General features: G+C 35.5%; 1 protein-coding gene across 1 annotated transcript; it reads right to left on the reverse strand.

Annotated features, from left to right (window-relative positions):
• Positions 1-18,246: 18,246 nt before the first annotated feature.
• On the reverse strand, positions 18,247-20,695 carry LOC139859245 (peroxidase 47-like). The gene is made up of 4 exons (XM_071848040.1): positions 20,343-20,695; positions 19,787-19,975; positions 19,327-19,489; positions 18,247-18,829 (listed from the first exon to the last, which is right to left on the reverse strand). The coding sequence occupies exons 1-4, from the start codon at positions 20,553-20,555 to the stop codon at positions 18,435-18,437; spliced, it is 960 nt and encodes a 319-aa protein (XP_071704141.1). The 5' UTR covers positions 20,556-20,695; the 3' UTR covers positions 18,247-18,434.
• Between the last annotated feature and the right edge of the window lie 374 nt (positions 20,696-21,069).

Consider the following 21,069-nt stretch of genomic DNA (forward strand, 5'->3'; position numbering starts at 1 on the left):
ATATTGAGAATAGATATTAACTTGGTTATGAAACGTTTGATAAATATTATTATATTAATAAATAACGAGACAATGATTTATAGAAGTAAATGACCAAAACTCTCGAAAGATTAAGATATACTTTGAGTGATATAGTTTATGGATAATTTAAGGCTATATTTTGACAAAGGTACGTGTCACGAAACGTAAAATGCAAGTTTTCTAAGTGTACGAAAATGCATTTGAGAAACTGAAACCGGGACATAAGTTGAGTAACAACGTACGAGTCATCGGAATGAAAATTACAGGTCAACTATGCACATGAATTTAATATAATATATAATTAATTATATAAATTAAATATATTATATATATTTAAATAATATGTCGACAAACAAGAAAACAAAAGTTTGTGAGCTGGATCAGAGGGCCATGCGATCGCATGGCCTTGAAGCACAAATCTCATGCGATCGCATGGGGTGCTTTTTCAGAAAAAGTTCTATAAATTGCACGATTCTGGTTCAGTTTTCTCACACTTTATATTACTCCGTATTACTTATGTTATTTATTTAATTTATTATTTATAATTATTATAATTATAATAATAATAATAATTATTATTATTATTAATATTAATATTAAGATTATTATTATTAATCTTATTATTAATAGTATTAGTATTATTATTTTTACGATACAAAAATAATAATATATATATAATATCACGACAGAGGGATGTCCAAATGATTTCGAAACGGGTTTTCGAGCAAGCTAGAGCTAAGGAAATTATGGGTTATTGTCAAAGAGGTTATGGGTAATATTCGGAGGTATATTTGTGAATCAAACCTAGTGTTTATCATCTCTGTTGCATCTACGTAATTTCCTACAATATTAAATCTCAATATTGGTACGTAAGCACTCATATTTTATCTTTTATATATTAATTGTGTATCCATATCTAGTGCTCGAGTATATATATTTATACATGCTTGTATGCTAAATTTCGTCACTAAACAGTTTATAATGATTCACGAATTAAATACATATATTACTGGTAAAAGGTATATGATATACATGTTTTTGGAAAGCTGGCGAAAAATCAATAACTTTTCATTTAGATATCGAATAGTTTCGATGAACAGATTAAAAGATATGATCAACTGAATTATGATTGACGTTAATTGGAATTGCTTTTGAATCTGCAATTAATATTTAAAACAACTTGTTTGCAAGATTGATAAATTGGATTTTTGAATATTACCAACCGAGTAAATGAATCCTTATATAAGGTATGTCTCGTTTTGTTAAACTATTGTCAAAATTGACTTTTTGAAACGACTTTGGATAACTTTTGTATGCCGATCTCGAGCATTAGGATTGTGATACACTATGACCTGACCTAGCTTGATAGACATTTATTGACCAACATATATTCTCTAGGTTGAGATCTACGGTTATCTGCTAATCCGAGTTTCGATCACATTTTGGTGAATAACTTTATATGCTGCTAAGGTGAGTTCATTGATCCCTTTTTATACATATTTTTGGGCTGAGAATACATGCGCTGTTTTATAAAATGAATACAAAAACTAAAACTGATTTGAGTGAGTTCATTGATCCCTTTTTATACATATTTTTGGGCTGAGAATACATGCGCTGTTTTATAAAATGAATACAAAAACTAAAACTGATTTGAGTGAGTTTCATTGATCCCTTTTTAATTGCTTTTGCAATATATATTTTTGGGCTGAGAATACATGCACTTTATTTTAAACGCAATGGATACAAGTACATACTAAATTCTATACTGAGTTTGAACCGAAAATCCCTTAGCTTTGGTAACTGTTAACTACCAGTTATAAGAACTGGTGGGCGCGAGTAGTAGTATATGGATCCATAGGGCTTGATATCCCCGTCCGAGCTAGAGCACTAGCCTTTTAACGGACGTATGCTATTTGAGAAGCGTACACGTTGGTTTGCGTGTATTATTAAGATGATTATACAAAGGGTACAAATTATATATACGTTAAGTTTAGTTACCAGGGTGCTCAATTTTGTAGAATATTTTGATAAACGTTTCTGGATGAAACAACTGAAATCTTGTGATCCATCTTTATGTACAGATTATGCAAAACATTAAAACTATGAACTCACCAACCTTTGTGTTGACACTTGTTAGCATGTTTATTCTCAGGTTCCCTAGGAGTCTTCCGCTGTTTGATTATATGTTAGACAAGCTATGTGCATGGAGTCTTACATGGCATAATTTTCAAGGAAACGTTGCATTCACCAAATCATCACCATGTATCTTATTTTGACTGCATTGTCAACGGAAGTACTATTGTAAACTATTATTTATGGTGATTTTCTATATGTAGAAATCATCAGATGTCGAAAACCTTTGATTTAAATATTCATTTATGGTGTGCCTTTTCAAAAGAATGCAATGTTTACAAAACGTATCATATAGAGGTCAAATACCTCGCAATGAAATCGATGAATGACGTGTTCGTCTATATGGATTTGGAGCGATCGTCACACTATCTTTGCCGGATCCACCTTAATACCTTCTTTGTTCACTATGTGACCGAGGAATTGAACTTCTTCCAACCAAAATGCACACTTTGAAAACTTAGCGTACAATTCTTCCTTCCTCAATACTTCTAACACCTTTCTCAAATGTTCACCGTGTTCTTGGTCATTCTTTGAGTAAATAAGTATGTCATCAATGAAAACAATGACAAACTTGTCAAGGTATGGTCCACACACTCGGTTCATAAGGTCCATGAACACAGCTGGTGCATTAGTTAAACCAAACGGCATGACCATAAACTCGTAATGACCGTAACGTGTTCTGAAAGCAGTCTTTGGAATATCATCTTCTTTTACCAGCATTTGATGATACCCGGAACGTAAGTCAATCTTTGAATAAATAGACGAGCCTTGTAGTTGATCAAATAAGTCGTCGATTCTCGGTAGTGGGTAGCGGTTCTTGATGTTAAGTTTGTTCAACTCTCGGTAATCAATACACAACCTGAATGTACCATCTTTCTTCTTGACAAACAAAACAGGAGCTCCCCACGGTGATGTGCTTGGTCGAATGAAACCACGCTCTAAAAGTTCTTGTAATTGGCTTTGCAGTTCTTTCATCTCGCTGGGTGCGAGTCTGTAAGGAGCACGAGCTATTGGTGCAGCTCCTGGTACAAGATCTATTTGAAATTCAACGGATCGATGTGGGGGTAATCTCGGTAATTCTTTCAGAAATACATCGAGAAATTCTTTTGCGACGGGAACATCATTGATGCTCTTTTCTTCAGTTTGTACTTTCTCGACGTGTGCTAGAACAGCATAGTAACCTTTTCTTATTAGTTTTTGTGCCTTCAAATTACTAATAAGATGTAGCTTTGTGTTGCCCTTTTCTCCGTACACCATTAAGGGTTTTCCTTTTTCTCGTATAATGCGAATTAAATTTTTGTAACAAACGATCTCTGCTTTCACTTCTTTCAACCAGTCCATACCAATTATCACATCAAAACTCTCTAACTCTACTGGTATCAAGTCAATCTTAAATGTTTCGCTAACCAGTTTAATTTCTCGATTCTGACATATATTATTTGCTGAAATTAATTTACCGTTTGCTAATTCGAGTAAAAATTTACTATCCAACGGCATCAATGGACAACTTAATTTAGCACAAAAATCTCTACTCATATAGCTTCTATCCGCACCCGAATCAAATAAAACGTAAGCAGATTTATTGTCAATAAGAAACGTACCCGTAACAAGCTCCGGGTCTTCCTGTGCCTCTGCCGCATTAATATTGAAAACTCTTCCGCGACCTTGTCCATTCGTATTCTCCTGGTTCGGGCAATTTCTAATAATGTGGCCCGGTTTTCCACATTTATAACAAACTACATTGGCATAACTTGCTCCGACACTACTTGCTCCGCCATTACTCGTTCCGACACCATTTGTTCCTTTCGTTCTGTTAACCCCTGGTCCGTAGACCTCACACTTCACCGCGCTATGACCATTTCTTTTACACTTGTTGCAAAATTTGGTGCAGAACCCCGAGTGATACTTTTCACACCTTTGGCATAGCTGCTTCTGATTGCTGTTGTTGTTGCAGTTGTTATTGTTATTGGGATGATTGTTGTAGTTGCTGTTGTTGTTGTTGGGCTTTTTGTTGTAGTTGCGATTGATGTTGCGATTGTTGGGATAATTGTTGCGATTATTGTTGTAATTGCTGTTGTTGTTGTATTGGTGATTCTTATCACCGTTTTCCTCCCACTTTCTTTTGACTTGCTTCACATTGGCCTCTTCAGCAGTCTGTTCTTTAATTCTTTCTTCAATCTGATTCATTAGTTTGTGAGCCATTCTACATGCCTGTTGTATGGAGGCGGGCTCGTGTGAACTTAATTCTTTCCGGTAATCCTTTCACAAACGCGTCGATCTTCTCTTCCTCATCTTCGAACGCTCCCGGACACAATAGGCATAATTCTGTGAATCGTCTTTCGTACGTGGTAATATCAAATCCTTGGGTTCGTAACCCTCTAAGTTCTATCTTGAGCTTATTGACCTCGGTTCTGGGACGGTACTTCTCGTTCATCAAGTGCTTGAATGCTGACCACGGTAGTGCGTAAACATCATCTTATCCCACTTGCTCTAGATAGGTATTCCACCATGTTAACGCAGAACCTGTGAAGGTATGCGTAGCGTACTTCACTTTGTCCTCTTCAGTACACTTACTTATGGCAAACACCGATTCAACCTTCTCGGTCCACCGTTTCAATCCGATCGGTCCTTCGGTTCCATCAAATTCCAAAGGTTTGCAGGCAGTGAATTCTTTGTAGGTGCATCCTACACGATTTCCTGTACTGCTAGATCCAAGGTTATTGTTGGTATGTAGCGCAGCCTGTACTGCGGCTATGTTTGAAGCTAGAAAAGTACAGAATTCCTCTTCATTCATATTCACGGTGTGTCGAGTAGTCGGTGCCATTTCCTTCAAAATAGTCAAATGGAACAAGTTAATCATACAGAATATTGAGAGTAGTTAATAGTATTTCGTAGCATAATATGAACTCATTTATAAAAGCTTTTTCTTCATATTAGCGTTTTATAAGTTTAAATTCGGGTAGTACCTACCCGTTAAGTTCATACTTAGTAGCTAATATACAATTCAACTACTACAATTCTATATGAAAAACTGAATATAATAATATTTTGCGTTCAAACTTTTATACAATATTTTACAAACTTACAATACCGCTGATTTTACATAAAGCATGAAATATAGCACACAATAACTTTGATACAAGATAGTTGTGAAGATAATTCTAGCTAGTACACAAGTCGTTCAGCAAAGGCAATAAAGACACGTAATTCATACGTCCAGAAACAAGTCATGCATTCTGGTTTTACTAGGACTACTTCCTATCCTTGGTCTTGTGGAATATAACCGTTATGGCCGTTGATAAGACAGCGTGTTGTAACGTCGTCAAAGGGACGAGGGTTACGTAATGTCCAACAGTCCCGTAACAATCTAAAAACCTTGTTTCTTACCCCAATTATCGACTCCGTCACTTGTGGGAACGTTTTGTTTAATAGTTGTAGCCCGATGTTCTTGTTTTCACTTTGGTGAGAAGCGAACATTACTAACCCGTAAGCATAACATGCTTCTTTATGTTGCATGTTAGCCGCTTTTTCTAAATCACGAAGTCCTATATTCGGATATATTGAGTCAAAATAATTTCTTAACCCGTTGCGTAAAATAGCATTTGGGTTCCCCGCAATATATGCGTCAAAGTAAACACATCGTAACTTATGGATTTCCCAATGTGATATCCCCCATCTTTCGAACGAAAGCCTTTTATAAACCAAGGCATTCTTGGAATGTTCTTCGAATGTCTTACAAACTGATCTCGCCTTAAATAGTTGTGCCGAGGAATTCTGACCGACTCTAGACAAGATTTCATCAATCATGTCTCCGGGTAGGTCTCTTAAAATATTAGGTTGTCTACCCATTTTGTGTTTTTATACTGTAAAATAGACAAGAGTTAGATTCATAAAAAAAATACTTATTAATACAAGCAATTTTTACATATATCATAAAGCATAAGCACACTATATTATATATTACACCATACGAATACAACTATCTTATTCCGACTCGCTCGTTTCTTCTTCTTCGGTTTTGGTTCGTTTTGCCAAGTTTCTAGGGATATATGGTGTTCCCCTAATACTAGCTGTCGTTTTCCACAACGGTTTAGAAAAACCTGGTAGTTTAGAGGTTCCCGGATCAATGTTACAACTTAGGACTTCGGGGGTTGACGATACATATAAAGTTCATCGGGGTTGGAATTAGATTTCTCTATTTTTATGCCCTTTCCCTTATTATTTTCTTTTGCCTTTTTAAATTCAGTTGGGGTAATTTCTATAACATCATCGGAATTCTCGTCGGAATCCGATTCATCGGAGAATTGGTAATCCTCCCAATATTTTGCTTCCTTGGCGGAAACACCATTGACCATAATTAACCTTGGTCGGTTGGTTGAGGATTTTCTTTTACTTAACCGTTTTATTATTTCCCCCACCGGTTCTATTTCCTCCTCCGGTTCTGATTCTTCTTCCGGTTCTGATTCTTCTTCCGGTTCCTCTCCGGAAACTTGTGAATCAGTCCAATATATATTCGACTCTTCGTTATTATTAGGTGATTCAATGGGATTTGTGCTAGAGGTAGACATCTATCACACAATATCAAATATGTTAAGAGATTAATATATCACATAATATATACATGTTAATAATATATAGTTTCCAACAAAAATGTTAAGCAATCATTTTTAAAGAAAACACGGTCGAAGTCCAGACTCACTAATGCATCCTAACAAACTCGATAAGACACACTAATGCAAATTTTCTGGTTCTCTAAGACCAACGCTCGGATACCAACTGAAATGTCCCGTTCATATTGATTATAAACGTTCCATATTAATTGATTTCGTTGCGAGGTTTTGACCTCTATACGAGGCGTTTTTCAAAGACTGCATTCATTTTTAAAACAACCATAACCTTTATTTTATCAATAAAGGTTTCAAAAGCATTACGTAGATTATCAAATAATGATAATCTAAAATATACTGTTTACACATGACCATTACATAATGGTTTACAATAGAAATATATTACATCGACATATGTTTCTTGAATGCAGTTTTTATATAATATCATACAAACATGGACTCCAAATCTTGTCCTTATTTTAGTATGCAACAGCGGAAGCTCTTAATATTCACCTGAGAATAAACATGCTTTAAACGTCAACAAAGATGTTGGTGAGTTATAGGTTTAACCTATATATATCAAATCGTAACAATAGACCACAAGATTTCATATTTCAATACACATCCCATACATAGAGATAAAAATCATTCATATGGTGAACACCTGGTAACCGACATTAACAAGATGCATATATAAGAATATCCCCATCATTCCGGGACACCCTTCGAATATGATATAAATTTTGAAGTACTAAAGCATTCGGTACTTTGGATGGGGTTTGTTAGGCCCAATAGATCTATCTTTAGGATTCACGTCAATTAGGGTGTCTGATCCCTAATTCTTAGATTACCAGAATTAATAAAAAGGGGCATATTCGATTTCGATAATTCAACCATAGAATGTAGTTTCACGTACTTGTGTCTATTTTGTAAATCATTTATAAAACCTGCATGTATTCTCATCCCAAAAATATTAGATTTTAAAAGTGGGACTATAACTCACTTTCACAGATATTTCCTTCCTCGAAAATAAGACTTGGCCACGGATCGATTCACTAACCTATACAAATATGTACATATATATCAAAGTATGATCAAAATATAATTACAACCATTTTTATTATGTTTTAAAGATTTGAGTGTATTAAGTCAGTTGTCCTCGTTAGTAACCTACAACTAGTTGTCCACAGTTAGATGTACAGAAATAAATCGATATATTATCTAGAATCAATCCACGACCCAGCGTATACACGTCTCAGGCTAGATCACAACTCAAAGTATATTTATTTTTGGATTCAACCTCAACCCTGTATAGCTAACTCCAACATTACTGCATATAGAGTGTCTATGGTTGTTCCAAATAATATATATACATGGGTCGATATGATATGTCAAAACATTTGCATACGTGTATATGGTATCCCAAGATTACATAATATATTAGAATACATGTATAATACAATATAAGTTAGCTAGGATATGATTTGTATAGATTTGTTAAACATTTTCCGTAGCTAAAAAGATCAAAAATATCCAATCTTGTTTTACCCATAACTTCTTCATTTTAAATCCGTTTTGAGTGAATCAAATTGCTATGGTTTCATATTGAACTCTAATTTAAGAATCCAAACAGAAAAAGTATAGGTTAATAGTTGGAAATTTAAGTTACATGTCAATTACTAAAGAGGTAGTCATTTCTGTCGAAAGAACGACATCTTGATGACCATTTTGAAAAACATACTTTCACTTTGAGTTTAACCAAGATTTTTGGATATAGTTTCATGTTCATATGAAAAATCATTTTCCCAGAAGAACAACTTTTAAATCAAAGTTTATCATAGTTTTTAATTATCCAAACCCGGCGTATATCCGATTTTATGGTGTTCATCGTGTTTCCAGGTTTTAAATCATTAAGTTAGCATATCATATAGATATAGAACATGTGTTTAGTTGATTTTAAAAGTCAAGTTAGAAGGATTAATTTTTGTTTGCGAACAAGTTTAGAATTAACTAAACTATGTTCTAGTGATTACAAGTTTAAACCTTCGAATAAGATAGCTTTATATGTATGAATCGAATGATGTTATGAACATCATTACTACCTCAAGTTTTTTGGATAAAACTACTAGAAATGAGAAAAATGGATCTAGCTTCAAAGGATCCTTGGATGGCTTGAAAGTTCTTGAAACAGAATCATGACACGAAAACAGTTCAAGTAAGATTTTCACTCGAAATAAGATTGTTATAGTTGTAGAAATTGAATCAAAGTTTGAATATGAATATTACCTTGAATTAGAAAGATAACCTACTGTAAATAACAAAGGTTCCTTGATCTTAGATGATTACTTGAAATGGATTAGAAAGCTTGGAAGTAGACTTGCAAACTTGGAAGTATTCTTGATTTTTATGAAACTATACTTATGGAATTTATGAAGAACACTTAGAACTTGAAGATAGAACTTGAGAGAGATCAATTATATGAAGAAAATTGAAGAATGAAAGTGTTTGTAGGTATTTTTGGTCGTTGGTGTATGGATTAGATATAAAGGATATGTAATTTTGTTTTCATGTAAATAAGTCATGAATGATTACTCATATTTTTGTAATTTTATGAGATATTTCATGCTAGTTGCCAAATGATGGTTCCCACATGTGTTAGGTGACTCACATGGGCTGCTAAGAGCTGATCATTTTAGTGTATATACCAATAGTACATACATCTAAAAGCTGTGTATTGTATGAGTACGAATACGGGTGCATACGAGTAGAATTGTTGATGAAACTGAACGAGGATGTAATTGTAAGCATTTTTGTTAAGTAGAAGTATTTTGATAAGTGTATTGAAGTCTTTCAAAAGTGTATGAATACATATTAAAACACTACATGTATATACATTTTAACTAAGTCGTTAAGTCATCGTTAGTCGTTACATGTAAATGTTGTTTTGAAACCTTTAGGTTAACGATCTTGTTGAATGTTGTTAACCCATTGTTTATTATAACAAATGAGATGTTAAATTGTTATATTATCATGATATTATGATGTATAAATATCTCTTAATATGATATATATACATTAAATGTCGTTAAAACGATAATCGTTACATATATGTCTCGTTTCAAAATCATTAAGTTAGTAGTCTTGTTTTTACATATGTAGTTCATTGTTAATATACTTAATGATATGTTTACTTATCATAATATCATGTTAACTATATATATATCCATATATATGTCATCATATAGTTTTTACAAGTTTTAACTTTCGTGAATCACCGGTCAACTTGGGTGGTCAATTGTCTATATGAAACCTATTTCAATTAATCAAGTCTTAACAAGTTTGATTGCTTAACATGTTGGAAACATTTAGTCATGTAAATATCAATCTCAATTAATATATATAAACATGGAAAAGTTCGGGTCACTACATATATCTTCAACAATAAGACATGTTTCAAGATGAACAGGTGAAAAACAGTAGGTTCATCTGGAGGCAACATGATTTTCCCAGTTTGGATGAGCAACGAAGGATCAACCATAATGATCGAAAAGAATCGCTTAATGATGGTAGAAGATTTTCAGATGTTGTTTATGAATCACTGAGATTCCCCCGTAACAACCGATACACTTACCCCCCACCCCCCAAACCCACTTTCACCCTAAACCACCACAACCACATCTCCCTAAAAATCCCAACCACCGTCCACCACACTCCTACCAACCTCCACCAAATACACCACACCAAAACTACAGACAAAAAGCACAACCTAACCCTATTCCCGATGAACCCATACAGTCAAAATTCAATGCACCACCTCAACACCGTCACACAACTAAAAATCATAAACCAACACAAAATACATACCAAAACAACCCGAAAACTCCCTCTAACCATTTTCCCAATCAACCCATCACAAACGAAAACACAAACAACCATCCAAGCACAAAACCTTGCACAAGCACAAACAATCAACAAAACCCCACGGGCAGATCAGTGAAAGTAGAAGAAGATCCCTCAATCCTGGATACCATGTCAAAAAGAACACTAGTTGGGGAGGTAGCCAGTTTCGAAGTCCTCGAGCAAATCCAGGATTTATGTGAAGAAGAGGGCCTAAGTAACTTTATCCTAAAATATATCGGAGGTCTAGAGGTCATGTTCATCTTCGAAAACGAATCAACGGTTGAGAACATTATATCGACAAAAAACCATAGTCTTAAAAGATGGGTTCAAAACCTTAAGAGATGGAACACGAGATTACTTCACCCAGGTCGGTTAGCGTGGATCAGTATATATGGAGTACCAGTTTCATGTTGGAACGAGCCAAACTTTAAACGTATTGCTGAATGGTGGGGACGTGTATATGACATGAAAAATTGCAATATCAATGACGATAACCAAAACTTAATTGCTGGTAAAGTTTTGATAAAGGTTAGAAGTTCTCTTCCTATTCAAGAATCCATAAGCATCAAAACTGATTCAACAATCATATATATTTCGGCTTCTGAGGAGATAAGAGACGTCGTTGAATTGGATTTGGGAGATGACGACGGTGACTCTTATTGGGGTTCGTACGATATTAATGACCACGATGATTTTTTCGGCGATGAATCAGTGCCGGATTCTTTCAGTCCGGTAACAAAGAAAGACGTTAGGGTGGAAGACCAATCGTCCAAGTGCATGGAAACTAGTGCTAATTTCAAAAACGACAATAACAATGATGATGTTGGCATGTCAGATGAAAAGAATGTTGTGAATGATTGTCTCGATGCAAGTCCTTTGGGTTCCCCACACAAATCGATAAGTCTGGATAGTGGAGGGCCCCACGAAGGTAACAAGCAGGTTAAGTCAACACCTTCCAATACTAACCCCACCAAAATTTCCAGCACAACACCTGGCCCAAACCTTAACTCCATTCATAACTCTGGCCCAAAACCTAACCCCATCCTTAGCTCCAGCCCACAGCCTAGCACATCTCATTTTTCCAATCCCACATGCCCATTCCAAATCGAACCCACACAAAATCATTTAGACCAGAATCCCCCCCTCTTCCAAATGTAAGCCCATATTCCAATCTTGCCCTTTACCATTATGTCCATCACAACAACCCACTTTCTGCCCTACTATTATCCCTAATGCCCATACTCAACCCATAAACAACTTTGATGCATCCTTTCCCACTAGCCCTTTTAGTCCATTAAAGAGTGTCAATCTTTCCAATAATTTCTCTCAACCTGACCTAGCTGATGCTACCAACCCCGTAACCATGGCCACCCTTTCCACACATCCTAATTTCGATACTATCTTTTCCCAACCCAACCCGACTGGAATCACCGAGCCACTAACCGACACTTTCACTAAACATGATAAACCTCCAAAATCATCTTTACCTAAACCTGCTAAACCGACATCCTTGCATTATTCCAAAACACCCAAGATCCAAACGACTAAACCCAACAAAAAGAAAACCAGTAGTCTCCAAAATTCAAAACTCCTTCAGTTCAAAAACCGGACAAGATTGACGACAAAGAGACAAAAACAAAAAATCGACATCTCACTCCAATAAGGAAAGAAAGGGATCCAGAAATAATTCACAAGCATCCTCAGCTAGTATTGGTTTAAAAGAGTTTGGGTCAAAGTTGGGGGTTCATTGGGATGAATCATCCCAATAAGGCCTCTACATCTTTTATTCGATTGCTAGTAGGATTATTATGAAGATCATGTCCTTAAATATTCAAGGTTTCGCCAAAAATTGTAAAGGGGAAAGTAAAGTTGGATGGTTTAGAAGTGTAAGAATTAAAGAAAATCCATACATTGTCCTTATTTAAGAATCTAAGTGTGGTCCAGTCGATGAAAAATGGGTGGAGATGATATGGGGTGCTCCAAACTTCAACTTTATCCAAAAGCCTAAAGTTGGAAAGTCGGGAGGCATGCTAACCATATGGGATCCATGCGTCTTCAAGGTGAGTGAAGCGGTTGAGAAACAATATTTTCTGGCAATCAAAGGCCGATGGATTGGGAAACAAAACGAGTCGATTGTGGTTAATATTTATGGACCGCACAAGGATGAGGAAAAAAAAAGATGTGGGATTGCTTAGAGAATTTAATATCGCAATCGAACGATGTCGAATGGGTGATCGGGGAAGACTTTAATGAAGTGAGGGTCCAAGAAGAAAGGAAAAACTGTCAATTCATCGAACGAAGAGCGAGCTGGTTCAACAACTTTATTTCATCTAATCGACTAATCGATATTCCTATGGTAGGAAAGAGGTTCACAAGAATTTGTGACAAAGGAAAAAAGTTCAGCAAGCTTGACCGATTTTTAACTTGTGATCGTTTTCTTCAATCCTGGGGTGATGTCTCTGTAGTTGCATTGGACCGCAACACTTCGGATCATTGTCCAATTATTCTAAGGGAACAAAACTTGGATTTCGGGCCCAAGCCTTTCAAACTCTTTGATATATGGCTTGACTCGCTGGATGTTGAAAAAATTATTATTGATGCGTGGGGCAAGAGGGTGGACAACTGCAAGGCCGATATTATTTTCAAAGATAAGTTAAAAAATGTGAAAGAGGCATTGAGGAATTGGAGTAAAGCCAAATACGGATCACTGGATTTTGAAATTGAATCCTTACAGAAAAAGGTGATGGAGATGGAGCTAAAGGCAGATAGTGGTCCTTTATCTGATGAGGAACGTGAATCATGGCTCAACGCTAGGGTAAATTAGCTACAAAAGGAAAGAGATAAATCTGAGATGCTGAAACAAAAGTCGAGGCTTAAATGGGCTGCCGAAGGAGACGACAACACACGCTTCTTCCACGCTGCAATCAAAAGAAAAAACAGTAAAACCAATATTAGGGGTCTGCATATAAACGGTTTGTGGAACGAGAAACCTGCTGCAATCAAGGGAGAGATTTTCAATTTTTATAAGAACCTGTTCGACAAAAAATCCACTGTTAAGCCTAGGTTCGAATCAATTGATGCGCTGCACTTAGAATCCATTGATGCGGCTGATGTGAGTATGCTAGAAGCTCCATTCTCAAAATCGGATATATGGGAAGCTATAAAGGAGTGTGACTCATCGAAGGCGCCGGGACCGGATGGTTTTAATTTAAGTTTTTTCAAAAAATTCTTCTGGCTTATAAAGGATGATCTAAAGGCGGCTATAGAATGGTTTTGGCATTATGAATCGATTTCCAAGGGATGCAATGCAAGTTTTTTATCTCTAATCCCCAAGAAAAACGAACCTTTGAACCTTAGTGATTTTCGCCCAATTAGCCTAATTGGGAGCTATTATAAAATCTTATCCAAGATGCTATTGAGACGGCTTCAAAAGGTTATCCATAAAGTGATTGGCGTTAAGCAAAGTGCGTTCTTGAAAGGTAGATTCATCCTTGATGGAGTGTTAGTAGCTAATGAGATGATTGATGATCTTAAAAAGAAAAAGAAAAAATGCATGATTTTCAAGGTGGATTTCGAAAAGGCCTTCGATAGTATAAACTGGGAATTCTTGTTCAAAGTAATGGAAAGAATGGGATTTGGACTAAAATGGAGAAGGTGGATTCGTGCATGCCTCTCTTCGACTTCGGTCTCGGTATTAGTAAATGGGTCACCAACCGATGAGTTTAGGTTACATAGAGGCGTTAGACAAGGAGACCCATTATCGCCTTACTTATTCATTATAGTAGCGGAGGGACTCAATGCCCTGATTAAGCAAGCCTTAAGGGCTAATCTTTTAAAAGGAATTGAAGTGGGAAAAGATAAAATAATAGTCTCACACCTTCAATATGCCGATGATACGATTTTATTCGGGGAATGGAGTAAAAGAAACGTCCGAACCGCGCTAAATGTCTTGAATTGTTTCGAAATATTCTCGGGGCTAAAGGTGAATGTGGCTAAAAGTTGTCTTTATGGAATTGGAGTTCAAAATATAGTGGAAGAGGTAGCAAAAATTCATGGGTGTCAAAATGGATCTCTCCCATTCTTCTATTTTGGTCTTCCGATGGGTAAGAAAATGAATAATACTCGAGACTGAGACTGGGAATATTACATCGAGAAAATACACTCTCGGTTAGCGGATTGGAAAGCAAAAACGATGTCATTTGGGGGTCGTTTAACCTTAATCAAATCAGTCCTAAGTAGTCTCCCGTTGTACGCCTTCTCCCTATTCCGTGCTCCATCGTGTGTCATCAACTTGCTCGAAGGTTTGCGTCGTAAGTTCTTTTGGGGCGGATCGGGGGATAATACAAAAATTTCATGGGTAAAATGGGAGTACATCCTACTTCCTTACGAGGGCGGGGGGTTGAATATTGGGTCCCTTAAAGCGAAAAATATGGCTCTTTTAGGGAAGTGGTGGTGGCGCTTTCATAACGAAAAGAACGCTTTTTGGGTAAAAATTATTTCAAGTATTTATGGTCGGGATGGGGGTTTGGGTGGGTATGTACAAGGAAGAGGTTCGGGAACAGGGAGGGTTTGGAATAATATTATCAGCGTTGGCTTGGACATTGACAATTTAAATATTGATTTCACTAATTCGTTTGAAAAGATTGTCTGTAAAGGAGACAAGACTTTATTTTGGTCGGATCGATGGTTAAACAACGAGGTGCTTCGTGATAAATTTGGAAGATTGTTTAGATTAGAGGAAGTGAAGGATGCGTTGGTAATAGATCGGATTGTAAATGACGGATTAAACTCAACTTGTTCTTGGAATTGGGTGCGTAATCCATGCGGGAGAACTGCAACCGAACTATTGGAACTAGAAAACATGATTCAAAATTTCAAGTTTGTAGATGGAAACTGTGATGGGTGGTCGTGGAAATTGCAAGCAAATGGATTGTTCTCAACTAACTCTCTGTTCAAGATCATAGATAGAAAGTTGCTTCATGAAAATGGCTCGCATATAAATACGGACAGACTCCCAATTCTCCCTCAAAAAATAGGAGTTTTTGTATGGCGAGTCAAACAAAGAAGAATCCCGGTTAGAATTGAGCTTGGCAAAAGAGGGGTGGACCTAGACTCGGTTAGGTGCCCGATTTGTGATAATGATTTAGAGACAGTTGATCATGTCTTTTTACATTGTTCGTTCGCAAAAGATTTATGGTCTCGTGTCTTTCGGTGGTGGAACACTAATCGTCCTATGTACTCTCGGCTCGATGAAATTTTTCATGGGATCTATAACGTCTCACATCCAAGTCATCCATCCTTGATTTGGAAAACAATTGAATGGGTTTGTAGCTATGTAATCTGGCAAAATAGAAATTCTACTTTGTTCCGAAAGAAAAAAGGTAATGGTCCCATGGCCCTAAATGAGATTCAAATCAAAGCTTTCGAGTGGATCTCAAGAAGGTCGAGGAAGCTAAATCTAGAGTGGTCGCAATGGCTAATCAACCCAAGCTCGTTTGAAGATCATGGCTAAGGAAATTCTCTAGAATTGTTGGATGCATTTGTCTTCATGTTGTTCTCTAGTCTTTATTTTGTATGTGTAGTATTGTTTATAGCTCCCTGATATAGTGTATGGAGTATAGCAAATAGTTGGCCAAGCATGCACTCACATGCTTTCTTGTTCTTGTTTATTTTTTTTATAAAATTGTTGGCTTTTCAAAAAAAAAACAATAAGACATGGTTGCTGCATGCCAATAATAAAAATAGTAAAAAACATTTTATAGTTGAAACCGTGAGAATGTAATAGTAAGCCTAATTCAATAATTGAAGTTGGTAACGTACTTATTTAAATTCAAAAGGTGTAACTAAAATATTATAAAAATTGAGATATTGAGAAGGTGATGGTGTCACATTATTAAAGCTGTCAACACGTACGTGCTATCTTTTGGTTCTAGAAACATCAATATATAGCGCACCTAATATTATTTTCCCTTAACCATCATATTTTATGTAATGTAATTAACTAGTCCGGACCGGCTCGCGCGATGCGGCGGGGGCTTTCGGTCGGCGTATTGATATTTAACGCAGTTTTATTTAAAGAAGAAAAACGGACCATGAGTTATACGTCGTTGTTGGTGTCGTCGTCTTTAGCGTTTTTTAAAATCTTTCCGGTTCGAACGTAGTAAGTTTCGTTTTGTTGATAAAATTATTTCGAGTCTAATGGTGTTGGCGAAAAAATTTAACTCGCGTCGAGCAGGAAGATACGGGCTGTCGTTGTGTTTAGCGTTTTTTAAAAAGTGTCCGTTTCGAACGTAGTTGGTATCGTTTTGTTCATAAAATTATTTCGAGTTTGACGCTACCGCCGAAAAAATTTAACTCGTGCCGAGCGGAAAGACACGGGTTGTCGTTGTATTTAGCGTTTTTTTTAGAAGTGTCTGTTTCGCGTATAGTTAGTCCCGTTGGGTTCCTAAGATTTTTCCGAGTTGAACGGTGGTCTCTGAAAAATTTAACTCGCACCCAGCGAGAAGATAGGGCCGTTATAAATTCGGGTGGAATTAGTTTCTTATATTTTAATTAAATTATATATTTACATTTTTTACCCCTTAGAAAGTGTAAACTTGAGGGATCTTTGTGAGAATATATGCAAAGTTGAGGGACTTTTTGTAATGTGAAAACAAATAGAAAACTACATGAAGATTTAATTAAAACTACAACATTTTGCATGAGTTTTAGTGTATAAAAGGTTCGAGTCTAATGGTGTTGGCGAAAAAATTTAACTCGCGTCGAGCAGGAAGATACGAGCTGTCGTTGTGTTTAGCGTTTTTTAAAAAGTGTCCGTTTCGAACGTAGTTGGTATCGTTTTGTTCATAAAATTATTTCGAGTTTGACGCTACCGCCGAAAAAATTTAACTCGTGCCGAGCGGAAAGACACGGGTTGTCGTTGTGCTTAGCGTTTTTTTTAGAAGTGTCCGTTTCGCGTATAGTTAGTCCCGTTGGGTTCCTAAGATTTTTTCGAGTTGAACGGTGGTCTCTGAAAAATTTAAACCGCATCCAGTGAGAAGATAGGGGCCGGTATAAATTCGGGTGGAATTAGTTTCTTATGTTTTAATTAAATTATATATTTACAGTTTTTAGTACTTAGAAAGTGTAAACTTGAGGGATATTTGTGAGAATGTGTGCAAAGCTGAGGGGTTTTTTGTAATGTGAAAACAAATAGAAAACTACATGAAGATTTAATCAAAGCTACAACATCTTGCGTGAGTTTTAGTGTGTAGAAGGTTAATTAATAAAAACATTAAAGTGTATTTGTTTGCTATTAATTATATGATTTAGCACTAATGTTAAATTGTTCTTTAATTTGTGATAGCCATTCAAAATTTTAAAACTTTTTCAACTATTAAACACTTTAGTTTCGATAATATTCTACAGAGTATTAAACACTTTAATTTCGATAATATCCTACTTGAATTCAATCATAAATTTTGAATCAATTAAAGTTGTAACTATTTAAAGTTTAAGCATCATATATTCATATATATCATATATATAATTTATAAAACGCACTCTTACATGTTACATACAATACAGAATTTTGGATTTTTGACTAGTTATAGGAAGGAAAAAAGTACTCGTAACTAGCATGTATTAAAACTAATATTAATGTACAATCACATAATTACTACACACAATTACCAAATCCATACTATTTCGTATACATCCAATACCAATATAACAAAGCTTATAACCAAAAGATAGAAGATCCAAGTTTTTTCATCACTCGCTACGACAATGAAATCAGTTGATTTTATGGCAATTTTGTCGAACTTCTCCTGTCTCCTTAACATCAAGTAACCCCATCTTCACCATGGCTTGTTGGAAGTCGAAAAAGAACCTGGCTTGGTTAAAGCCAGCGTACCCGTTCACAATTTGTCTGGTCGTAAGATCAGTCATCAAGGTTTGATCAGAAAATAAGACACCGGCCTGCCTTTGAAGTGCGTTGTAGTAATCGTTATCAAACATGTTTCTTGATGAATCAAATGGTTGTTCTGCGTTGTCACCTGCATTACATGTTTTCGTGAGTGTTTTCACAAACTGTTTGTCAATGCTTGGGTCCACATCGTTTGTTGAATCAAAGTTTTTAAGGCGATTCTTGAAAGATGAACATCGAGCCACTCCTAGTGTATGTCCACCTGCATAGAGCAATAGTAGTCGAATTTATATATATACCGAATATATAAATATGGAAGTTGGCACTATAAGAAGAATGAGCTTTAGTGACAAAGGTTATTGGTCACTAGTAATACTAAAAAGGAAGTTATTAACCAAAATAGGTTGGTCATTTTGCGTCACTATAGATCCGTCACAACATATTATTAGATACCAAATATTGAAATTAGTTACTATAGTGGTCATTTGTTTGGTCACTAATATGGTATGGTGATTAAAATTTAGTGACTTTTTTTTAATTGTATTTAAACATAGTAGATGACAATTTTTTTTTAGTGTAGATGTGAGTCGACTTATTGAAGTGATCAAGATTGTGTGAGTATTATCATGAACTGTTGACCTCCTCATTAATTAATTAATTAATTAATTAATTAATTGCATGTATAGACCGATTTTGTAATCTAATCTTAATTAATGAATAAAATAATAATATATACGGACTAATATATAGAAAATTTACCAGAAAGAGCGACCATTTCTTGAACACTGAAACCATGTTGCTTAAACATATTAATCAATTCACTAGTGTTAAAAGTTGGTGATGGCAAGTTTCTTGTGTCTTCAATTTTTGATCTTGTTCCATCTTTTCTTCCTTTTGGTATATCATAAACCGGTCCACCAGCCTGAAAAATTGCCATTAACATAAACGAGTAAATTTTTATAGTTTTGTCTGTTCAGACTACTCGAATAAGGGGATTGTTTTACTTAATACGCGATCTAATCAGATTATATCACGTAATCATTTTTTACTCTTTTTTCTAATCACCTTAAGATATGTGGCTATGAGACCTCTTATGAGGATATTAGGATCCTAATCACTACTAGACTATACATATCTAGAAATGCATGGTATATCTTTAGCATGTTGTGATTGAGAAACAAAGAACTACGTCTTAAGGCCCGTTGTAATAGATCCTTACAAAGATAACAGCGTCTCGAGCAGCCATTGCTACAATATCAGCACACGAAACTACGCCTGGGCACATGTTTTCTACTAGTTTCTTGGCGTTGTCTATGACTTCGTAGCCCCTTAAGCTCAAATTAGCAGGCGAGTCTTTTTCAGCCGTGTTGTCACTCGTAGAATCAAGCAAAACAGATGCATCACAACCCTACATGTAAAACATGCATTAAGAAAATAATTAGGAGAAGTTAAGTGACCCATATTAATTACACCAATGGGTCACTTGTCTAGTTTTATCGTGCCCTTAACTATGAGGTTAGGGGTTTTAGTCGTGATAAATGTGTATCGTAATATGATATATGGTGTGTTGTGTGAGTATTTGTCTTTCTAAAAAAACTCGACCTATAGGACAAACCACCAAATAGCCTCTAAATTATCAGTATAATCAAAAGATATCAAAAGATTAGGTCCCGTTTCATTAAACAAAATTGTTTATAGAATAAATATATATGATTAAACATAATAGATGATACAAGTTGTTTGATTTTAGCTCTTAAATGAGACAAATGAAGAACCTGAATCCAACAATCATGGAAGTGCATCCTGATAAGTCCGGCTGCAAGGGTCGGATCCGCTCTCAAAGCTGAATTGACGGAGTTCTTGATCATGAACTCGGCCATAGGACAACTCATAAGATAGTAATTCATGTTGAGACCGAGACCGTTACAATGTCTCAACATGAATACCATCAACACCACTACAATCATTGTCTTCATGTCAAATCTCATTTGTGTTTGGTAATGTTAATAACTACCTTTATGCAATGAGAAATGGTGTTGTACTAGAATGAAAAATGGGTCACTAAAATTTGGGTGGCAAGTGCAAATATGACAAGAAACTAAAGATTTAATTTTGTTTTGATATGATGAATATGTTGAGTTGTGATGAAGAAGCAATAACTCATTGTCCGTTTATTTATACACACACAAAATGTCACATCATCAATGATTTCTTTATTCCTACTCGTACAATAAATCAAGTGTTTAAACTAGAAATTTATGTTTTCTACGTATCTATAAGTTTTGAAACTTTTCTCTGAAGACATGTAAATAACACTACTAAAAATTAATTTTAACCGCTATGTACATTATATTTATATACGTTATAGATAATTGTAATGGCTGTGATTAGAATTTTTTTTAATATTACTAATAAATTATTATATACTCTGTACATAAATAATCGCCTGTTATATGATTAGAATTAGATAGATTAGAAAACCCGCATGCCATTCGTCCACTT

Source organism: Rutidosis leptorrhynchoides, chromosome 1 (genome assembly GCF_046630445.1).
Source record: "Rutidosis leptorrhynchoides isolate AG116_Rl617_1_P2 chromosome 1, CSIRO_AGI_Rlap_v1, whole genome shotgun sequence".
In the NCBI taxonomy this organism is placed as follows: Eukaryota; Viridiplantae; Streptophyta; class Magnoliopsida; order Asterales; family Asteraceae; genus Rutidosis; species Rutidosis leptorrhynchoides.